Source organism: Cetorhinus maximus, chromosome 12 (genome assembly GCF_964194155.1).
Source record: "Cetorhinus maximus chromosome 12, sCetMax3.hap1.1, whole genome shotgun sequence".
Classification (NCBI taxonomy): Eukaryota; Metazoa; Chordata; class Chondrichthyes; order Lamniformes; family Cetorhinidae; genus Cetorhinus; species Cetorhinus maximus.
In genome coordinates, this window is record NC_135890.1 from 7,032,287 (window position 1) to 7,042,748 (window position 10,462).

Below are 10,462 nucleotides of genomic sequence, written 5' to 3' on the forward strand. Positions count from 1 at the left end.
GGAATGTCGACAGTGAGTTTTGGCAGACTGTTTGACCATGGATTGGAGAGTCATGCTGGGACCGGTCACATCCTCACCTTACATCCAGACACCCTTGCACTCACAAAGTGTAGCTTAATAAGCAATCAGCAGTAGAGATCCCAGCTGATCTGTAACCCGCTAATACTGAAGCCTCTTATGGTACCATCACCTCCAGCTAAGACTCGTTAATTCAGATCACGGTGAGGAATAAGTCTGGCTTTTCCTCATCCATATAGTCGACCTACGATATACACATTGGGTAAATTCACTGAGCTATCAGGGAACTCAGAATCACCTTTCAAATCTTAGCAGAATAATAGTGAATAATCTAATAGTTAACACTGGCAGGAGGGGGCAGTAACCAGACGACACAGATTTGTGGTAACTGGCAAAGGAACCAGAGGCAAAGGAAGGAGAATTTTTATACGCATGACATGAGTTGATGTAATCTGGAATACGTTTTCTGAAAGGGCAAAGGAAATGGATTCCATAGTAACTTTTAAAAGGGGAGCTGAATAAATACTTGAAAGGGGAAAAATTAAGGGCAATGGGTTAGCTCTTTCACTGAACTGGCACTGACATGATGGGCTGAATGGCCTCCTTCTGCGCGGCATCATTCTATAATCCAAAGTTGTGTTTCATCATAAAATGTCTTTATAGTTTGAAAATAATTCTACAGCAAATATATTTTATTTTATTTACAATAATGTCCATTTTCTACTTACAATTCACTCCACGTCGGTAGAGAGCATATTCACTGAAGTGAATTAAATCTTAAATTGGGGAAATTACAGAAATCTATAATTGGATTTCACGGTGGTTCTCTTTTTGGAATAACTTGTCAAATCACCGCACACACCTAAACAATAAAGATTGTTATTTGCGTGCCTTCTCTGTGGAATGTGTCCAAACAGGTTTCCTCTTCTGAACAAAGGACTGGATTCCTTCCTGACCGTCCTTCAGTGCCAGGTTGTCCACCATGACCCGTGCAGCGATTTGATATGCCTCGTTTCGGTTCTGCGCCATTTGTTTGTAAAATGTGGCTTTCCCCAGCGCGACAACAGACCGGCTTGTTTCACAGATCTTGCTGGCAATTTTCATGGTCACTTCGTCCAGCTTGTCCTCAGGCACCACTCTGCTAACCAGCCCATGCAGCAGCGCATCGTGTGCAGAAATAGGCTCTCCAGTAAACAGCATTTCTAAAGTAACCTGTTACAAATAGAATGTATTCAAATCTCCTGCATGTGCGTAAAAGAAACTGAGCAAACAGGTACTTTTCTGCCACGATTCTTTGCTCTCTTTTTTCTCACCTTTCCTGATAGCGTTGACACTGGCTAAAGTACCTTATTAACTTCCTCTCTTGGGTTAGGAAAGATCAGGGAGCACGGAGACTACAACAGGGAATCACTTTTCATAGGGAAAGAAAGATCAACGTGAAAGAGGAAAGTGTGGGTTCATGTCCCACTCTAGGACTTGAGCCCAAAAATCAAGGTTGACACTTCAGGGCAGTACTGAGGGAGTGCTGCACTGTCAGAGATGCCATGTTTTGGATGAGACACTAAACCGTGGACCTGTCTGCTCTGTCAGGTGGACATAAAAGATCCCATGGCACTATTTTGCAGAAGGACAAGGAGTATCCCCAGTATGCTGACCCATATTTATTCCTCAATGAACATTATTAAAAGAAAGGGTTGTAGAGATAAGCCAGGGAACTACAGGTCAGTGAGTCTCATGTCAGAGGTAGAGAAACTATTGGAGAAAATTCTGAAGGAGAGAATCTATCTCCACTTGGAGAGGCAAGGTTTGATCAGGGATAGTCATGATGGCTTTGTCAGAGGGAGGTCATGCCTAACAAATTTGATTGAATTTTTTGAGGAGGTGATCAGGTGTGTAGATGAGGGTAGTGTAGTTGATGTAGTTTATATGGGATTTCAGCAAAGCCTTTGACAAGGTCCCACATGGGAGACTTATAAAGAAGGCAAATGCACATGGGATACAGGGTAATTTGATAAGGTAGATTCAAAATTGGCTTAGTTGTAGGAGGCAGAGGGTGATGACAGAAGGATGCTTTAGTGACTGGAAGCCAGTGTCCAGTGGCGTACCATAGGGATCTGTGCTGGGTCCCCTATTATTTGTCATTTATATAAACTACATAGATGACTATGTCGGGGGGGTAGGATTAGTAAGTTTGCGGATGACACAAAGATTGGCCGGGTGGTTAACAGTGAGGTTGAGTGTCTTGGGCTACAGGAAGATATAGACGGGATGGTCAAATGGGCAGATAAGTAGCAGATGGAATTTAACCCTGAAAAGTGTGAGGTGATACACTTTGGAAGGAGTAATTTGACAAGGAAGTATTCAATGAACGGCATGACACTAGGAAGTTCTGAGGAACAAAGGGACCTTGGAGTGTGTGTCCATAGATCTCTGAAGGCGGAGGGGCGTGTTAGTGGGGTGGTGAAAAAGGCATATAGGACACTTGCCTTTATCAATCGAGGCATAGATTACAAAAATAGGGAGGTCATGCTGGAGTTGTATAGAACCTTGATGAGGCCACAGCTGGAGTACTGTGTGCAGTTCTAGTCACCACATTATAGGAAGGATGTGATTGCACTGGAGGGGGTGCAGAGGAGATTCACCAGGATGTTGCCTGGGATGAAACATTTAAGTTATGAAGAGAGGTTGGATAGACTTGGGTTGTTTCTGTTGGAGCAGAGAAGACTGAGGGGTGACCTGATCGAGGTGTACAAGATTATGAGGGGCATGGACAGGGTGGATAGGGAGCAGCTGTTCCCGTTAGTTGACGGGTCAGTGACAAGGGGACATAAGTTCGAGGTGAAGGGCAGGAGGTTTAGGGGGGATGTGAGAAAAAACTTTTTACCCAGAGGGTGGTGATGGTCTGGAATGCACTGCCTGGGAGGGTGGTGGAGGCGGGTTGCCTCACATCCTTTAAAAAGTACCTGGATGAGCACTTGGCACGTCATAACATTCAAGACTATGGGCCAAATGCTGGTAAATGGGATTAGGTAGGTAGGCCAGGTGTTTCTCATGTATCGGTGCAGGCTAGTTGGGCCAAAGGGCCTCTTCTGCACTGTGATTCGGTGAAAGCAGACTCTCTGGTCATTAGCACATTGCTGCTTGTAGGAGCTTTCTGTGTGCAAATTGGTTGCTGTGTTTCTCACATTACAACAGTGACTACATTTCAAAAGTACTTCATTAGTTGTAAAATGCTTTTGGACATCCCGAGGTCACAAAAGGCGCTCTATAAAAGCAAGCTCTTTCCTTTTCTTTCAACGGTTCAGCAGATTATCGCAACTTCAATAATTAATGGTTTATGTTTCTTTGCGGAAGTCAATTACATTTTTATTAAATAAGATTCCAAAACTGTTACCAGTAATGGGAATTGCATTCTTTGATTCTGCCCAATTATTTTATGAAAACCTTAAACCAGTCGTCCTGGTTGTATGTCTCTAAGAACTTTCAAAAAAACAGATGTGCAGTGTTTGTGGAAAGCTTTATAATTTGTGATTGAAAGCACTGAGCAAGCCTCAGGGAGCACTTTTGTAACTTACGATATATCCCGACACATTCCAGTCAAATTTAAACCAGTTAAAATGCTGCAGTGATGTACCTTTTGAGGAAGGGATCGCCCCACTGCAACAGCTGGTGTGGAACAGAAGAGCCCAACGTTGACTCCCGGAGTGGCAAACTTTGACTTGTCCGACACCACTGCAATGTCGCAACTGGCAACAAGCTGGCAGCCAGCGGCTGTGGCCAAACCATTAACCTTCGCGATAACCGGCACTGGAATATCCTGAAGCAGGGTCATAACCTACAAGTTATAAAAGGTGTGATGAGCAGATCTAACCTCGTGATTTTTTAATTTTACTGCAGTCCTGCTCCCTGATTATTCCAGGTCATTTAGGACACAGGAGGATAGGGCTTAGGAACAGGTGTAGGCCATTCGGCCCTTCGAGCCTGCTCTGTCATTCGAGAAGATCATGGCTGATCTGGTTGTGGTCTCAACTCCATTTTCCTGTCTGCCCCCCCCCACCTTAATCCTTGACTCCCTTGTCTATCAAAACCTAACTCAGCCTTGAATAAATTCAACGACCTAGCCTCCACTGCTTTCTGGAGAAGAGAATTCCACATAATAATGACCCTCTGAGAGGAAAAAAATTTCCTCAACTCTGTATTAAAAGGGGAGACCTCTTATTCTTAAATCGTGTCCCCTAATTCTAGTGTCTCCCACAAGAGGAAATATCCTTCTGGAATTCACTCTATCAAGTCCGCTCAGGATCTTACATGGTTCAATAAGGTCACCTCCCATCCTTCTAAACTCTAATGGTTTTAGGCCCAGCCTGTTCAACCTTTCTTCATAAGATAAGCCCTTCATCCCAGGAATGAGTTGAGTGAACCTTTTCTGAGCTGCTTCTAACACAATTACATCCTTTTTCAAATAAGGAGACCAAAACTGTTCACAGTATTCCAGATGTGGTCTCAAGTCCCTGTACAGCTGCAGTAAAACTTCCCTACTTTTATATTCCATTCCCCTTGCAGTAAACGCCAAAGTTCCATTTGCCTTCCTAATCACTTGCTGTACCTGCATGCATACCAACGTTTTGAGATTCATGCACCAGGACACCCAGATCCCTCTGTACCGAAGAGCTTCTGCGGTCTTTCTCCATTTAAATAATATACTGCTTTTCTATTCTCTAACTCTTTACCCCTTCCTAAGCTCCTTCAACAACTTTCTCCCATCCTGAATGTCCTGCCTCCTGAAGGGGTACTGCCTGTTTCCACAGACACCCCTTGACTTCTCGTATCTCTCCAAAGTGACCATTTTTCATTTGCGTGTCTAGACAGAGAATGCCAGCAGGTAATTTGACCATGAAGGCGTCACAGTATTCTTGAAACAGAGAAGATCCTGAGAGGAATTGACAGGGCGGATGCTGAGAGGATGTTTCTCCTTGTGGGAGAGACTAGAACCAGAGGATACAGTTTGAAAGGGGTCTCCCGTTTAAGACAGAGATGGGGAGAAATATTTTCTCTCAGAGGGTTATTGGTTTGTGGAATTCTCTTCCACAGAGAGCAGTGGAGGCTGGGTCATTGAATATTTTTAAGGCTGAGTTAGATCGATTCTTGATTGACAAGGGTGTCAAAGGAGTTAGGGGTAGACAGAAAAGTGGAGTTGAGGCCATGACCAGATCAGCCATGATCTTATCAAATAGCGGAGCAGGCTTGTAGGGCCGAACAGCCTACTCCTGCTCCTAATTCACATAGCGCGTATGTACAGTTAAGCCTGATCCTTCCCGCTCTACTCCTCCACTTGAAGAGGTATGAGTGGTTCAACTCCTCATCGCCTCACAGCACCAAGCCAATTCATAAGGCAATGAAAGGTTGAGCCACATATTGTGTGTTGTTTATTGCAAGGCAGGCACACGGTAAGTTGAGATCTTATTAATAAACCACAAAAAAACTTCATGCTCATAGTTCTTGCCATTGTGTCAATCACTTCAGGATGTTACTGTCTTGTCATATCCTGCTGATTACAATTCCCCAATTTTAATCACTTCACCATTGGTTGCCGTGCCGTCGGCTGCTGGGTGCTGGAGTCCTGAATTCCCTCCCTCAATCTCTCCGCCTCTTTCTCCTTTCTTTCAACACCGTTTAAAACCCACCTCAATATCTCCTTATGTGGCCCGTATTAGATTTAGTTGGATAATCATGCCTTGTGTAGTGCCTTTGTTTTATAAAGGCGCTATATAAATGCAAATAAACGTTGTTATTCATTACATTAAATATACATTGATCAACTTACTTCAGTGCAGACTGCAAAGACCTCAGCATGGTGATCCCATCCTTTAGCAGAGGTTAGTTCCTTGAGATCATGGCCAGATGAAAATACAGGCCCTTCAGCTGCACACACAAATCGCACAGTATTAGCCACTAATAATGCATTTAGAATAAATGAAAACATTTCTAGCAATGGCTCTTATTAACTGAGTGTCATGACCCCAGCAGATGCTATTCATTGAGCATGCCAGATCGCAGAGGGAATCCTGTCTTACTGATCATAATCCTTTTTTTGTATTTTGAAAACGAGGAGCAAAAGCTACTGACCTCAAAAGCATAGAACTCCAGTAACACCTTTAGGATTTTAAACATTAAAAGATTTAATAAAAAGAAAAAAAAACTTAAGCACATAGGATTAAAGTTACACAGTTAAAACAGTCTTACAGAGCAACCCCCAAAAACCCACTTGGCCAAAACACACAAGTAAACTACTTTCATGGCAATAACTCCCTTATAGATTTTAACTATAAAAATCCAGTAATATTACCCAAGGCAAAGAGTTGTTGTCACTTTAACAAAGGCACGACTCCTCAAATACTTCCACTCCACTCAAGAGGTGGAAATGCAAAAGAAAAGTTCAGAAACAGACTGCTTTCTGAAAACAAAGGTTTTTCTGGCTTGAAACTGGATGGCTGCTTCAAATTCACAGCTTTCGCACATCCTGAGCACACAGATCTGTCTCAGGACTTTCTGCCCCACACAGCCACCCGCTAGCTAAACATCATTCCTCGAATATATTTTTCCCACTTTCATCTCAAATTCCATTTTCCTTAAAACCTCTTTGAACTCAACTTCTCCAAATATAAAAATCTGTTATGATCGCCTATGGTCTCTACATTCGGGTCGATAACATTTAATATACCTTCCCCTGTTTAGCTATGAAACCTTTGCACGTTGTAAAAGTTCCTTGTCACTTCTAACCTTCCCTTTCAAATTCAACAGCTGAAAAACCAAGTCTCCACTTATCTCATAATGCAAAATTTTAAATCAACCTATTTACTTGTAAATCTAACCTCACATAACCTTCCATTACAAATGCATGAACCTAATCCCTTTACCCTTTCATCTCTCAGTTCTCACGGACAGGCTGTCTTTATTAACCTCCCCACCAGTTTAATCATGGACACACACACACATACACACATGCACCTTCGTTACAAAATACCAGCATATTCCAAAAAATATATTTTTTAAAAATCCATGATCACATAAGCAAGGATTTATTGTTTTCTTCCTTTATGCAATCTTAGCTGAGAGTATGGAGAGATAGAGAAAGCCTACTCCCAGGCCTCCTACAGATATGTAAAGATAAGGGAGGCCATTCAGTCCATCAAGCTCATCCTTCCAAACAAAAACATAAGCAGGCTCAGTAGCATCATGCCTATTTTACTGGTCTGGTAATCTGGAGACATGGGGCAGAATTTTTCGCATGTCAGGGCTATGGAGAAGTTGCTGGGGAACACCTCCCAGGGATTCCCAGCAGCCATTTGACACCCTGAGGAATACTAATTGACTGGAGATGAGATTTCCACCCCTCGCTCAGAATGACTGGCCAGCAGTGCCACCAGGAGCGGTGGCCAGGACTGGGACTACAAGCAATCACCAGAGTCAAAGTGCTGGAGTCCCAGGGCACAGGGAATTCTGGGGTCTTGTGGCGAGTAGGGGAAAGGGAGGCCTACAGGATGGAAGAGGCAGGCAGGGAGGAGGTACCTGGGGGGGGCCCAGACTTTGGGGATTGGGCGCCTGGTCTTGAAAGGGGGCCAGTAATAGATGCACCCGCCCCCCCCCCCCCCCCCCCCCCCCCCCCCCAGCCCACCCCCCCACCAGAGGCCCGAGTAAGGTAGCCTGCCGGTCCTCCCCTGTCCCCCCCACGCAACCCTGAACCCCTCCTGCCAGCCTCGAAATTAAGGCCGGGACGGGAAAGGGTCCTTAAACGGTCATTAATTGGGCAGTGGGAAGGCCGCATAGGGAATTTTCGGCCCCACCTCTACCCCCGGCCCTTTTCTGCAAACCTACCGGCAGCGGCCCTTAAAATTCTGCTTATGGAGTTCAAATTCCACCAAGACAGTCGGGAAGTTTAATTTCAATTCATGAAATAAATCTGGGGTAGGATTTCACCCATGTTGGGCGGGCTCGGCGGGGTTGGCCAGTGAAGGCCTGCTCAGTGTGAAACGCGAGCGGCAGCACTGCCTGCGCGAGCGGGGGAGGAGGGCAGATGGGGGCGAGCGACCTTCGCGATTGCGCGTGAGTGAGCGCTGGCCGCATCATAAATGAGGAGTTACAATAAAAAAATAAAGAAAATAAAAATGAAAGGAAACCTGTCCCCTCATGTGACTCCGCCACATGGACAGGGACATGTTATTAATTAAGCTTTAACGTTTATATTTTTATTTTTATTTGCTTTAGGAAACCTTATCCCGCAAAAGGCCGCTTGGCCTGTCCGCCAACTGTTAGGTTAGACGGGCAGCGAAAAGTTCAACTCAGTTGATAAGTTCATGGCCTTAACGGGCCTTTTAATTGTCGGCGGGTGCGCTGCTGACTCCAGCACCTGCCCGCCGAGCGAAATATCGCGCGACTCTGTGCGTTGACGTCGGGACCCTCGCCCACCTGCCGGGCTTAAAATTTTCCCTCCTGGACTCTGAACTGAGAGCAGGGAGTAACTTCTTGGTACCGAAAACTAATATCAGTAACGATGACAATGAAACTACCCGATTGTTGTGAAAACTCATCTGGTTCTAAACTAATATCCTTTAAGGAAGGAAATCTGCCGTCCTTACCCAGTCTGGCCTACATGTGACTCCAGACCCACAGCAATGTGGATTTCTTAACTGCCTTCTGAAACGGCAAATAAGCCATTCAGTTGTATTCAAGAAGGCGGCTCACCACCACTATCTCAAGGGCAATTAGGGATGGGCAACAAATGCTGCTCTGGGCAGCAACACCCACATCCTGTGAATGAATAAAACATTCTCCCCTTCACAGCATCTGACTGCTTCATGAATAACCCTGGAGGTTGTTTGCCTTCCCTTCTCAATCTGGAAGACCGTCCCATCTATTAATTCGATATGTGAAGAATGCTGCCTTTTACCAATTTGTATCTGTGTCCATTGCCTTGTTTGCCAGGTGGTGATTTAACGTGAAGCAGTGCTCAGGATTAACCAGTTCCATTCCACTTTGCCTCTTCCATACCTCTATTTAAGTGCCACCCTCTTTTTCTTCCTTTCAAGACTAACTTCTCAATTCTCCGCCCTCTTTTCCATCTCTCCTCTTCTGAGGAGCTGACACCTTCCTGGGAAGTTCCATCAGCACCATCCATCTTATGCATCCACAAGCTGCATCCCAGCCTGACCCTGACCTTACCTGAACTCTCCAAATCCACGCAGTTCAGCGGGAGAAACCAGGAAACCAGGAGTAGGATCCCTCGCTGATTTTCCACTTTATAACCAGGGGCTAATCACAGCACTTTAGTTGGTGCTCTAGAAGGGACCACCTAATTCAGCACAAAGCAGGGATTGAATCTCGCTTCATCCTGGTCTCTCTGGCCATGTTTCTCAGTTTACCGCAGGAGCGTCACTTGATCTAAGTAGATCCATTGGACCTCATTAAACAGTTGTTTGGTAGTACAGAAGTTGAACATTACTGAAAAGAGAGACATGTTGCTGAAGCTTTTCATCTTACACTCATCAGAACCAATGCAAGGATGCCAAATTTCAAACAATCACGACAATTTATACTACAGGAGAAAAGGGTGCTGATTGAATCACAGAATCTTTACAGTGCAGAAGGAGGCCATTTGGCCCATCGAGTCTGCACTGGCTCTCTGAAAGAGCATTCTACCCAGTTGATGGTTTGGCTCTGATTGGCCGAGGTGTTGCCATGGAGAAAGCAACGGGGAACTATAGGCTCTCCAAGCTCCCGGATAATTCGAAAAAGATGCAAGGCTGAAACATATTCCTTTTGTTTGCAGAGAACGGATCCCTGTGTATGAATGTACGTCACTTCTAACAAGCGTAAATGAGCCACATTACGAGCTTGACTGATTATCTTAAATTGGTTGTTCTTAAATTATTGGTTGTTTATTAAATCCTGAAACCAGGCTGGAATTACCTGAAATCACGATAACTCGGAGGTCATTGCTTTCTGCTTCATGGAGGAGGTCTCTGCGCAGAGATTCTAACATGGTCAGTGATAGAGCATTCCGCTTCTTTGGGTTATTCAGAATGATGGTCCTAAACAGAAGACAAACTATTTTCCAGCAGAGAACGTTACATTACAATCATCTGTGCAGCATTGACAAAGATATTCTTAGTTCTGCCAAAGCTTTACTGCAGGGAGCTTGATTCATTTGGCAATCAACTTACCTAAGTTACGCCTATGGGAGTACCATATATACCTGTGTAAAAGTCAGTCTCAGGTACATGTCAACCCCATGACTTTTGGCCAAAAAACGTAAATTTTTCATACACAGGTACCTCATTTAAAAGTCAATCCTAGTTTTCCAGGGATTAAAGATCAAAAATTTCAGAACCAAAGTATAATCCTGGAGACGTTAATGATTCAATTGAAAATGTATACTGGTAAGTAA

The 10,462-nt window shown here is 44.4% G+C and overlaps 1 protein-coding gene across 1 annotated transcript; it reads right to left on the reverse strand.

Annotated features, from left to right (window-relative positions):
- Positions 1-689: 689 nt before the first annotated feature.
- On the reverse strand, positions 690-10,118 carry echdc3 (enoyl CoA hydratase domain containing 3). The gene is made up of 4 exons (XM_078554677.1): positions 9,985-10,118; positions 5,843-5,940; positions 3,653-3,853; positions 690-1,230 (listed from the first exon to the last, which is right to left on the reverse strand). The coding sequence occupies exons 1-4, from the start codon at positions 10,055-10,057 to the stop codon at positions 898-900; spliced, it is 705 nt and encodes a 234-aa protein (XP_078410803.1). The 5' UTR covers positions 10,058-10,118; the 3' UTR covers positions 690-897.
- Between the last annotated feature and the right edge of the window lie 344 nt (positions 10,119-10,462).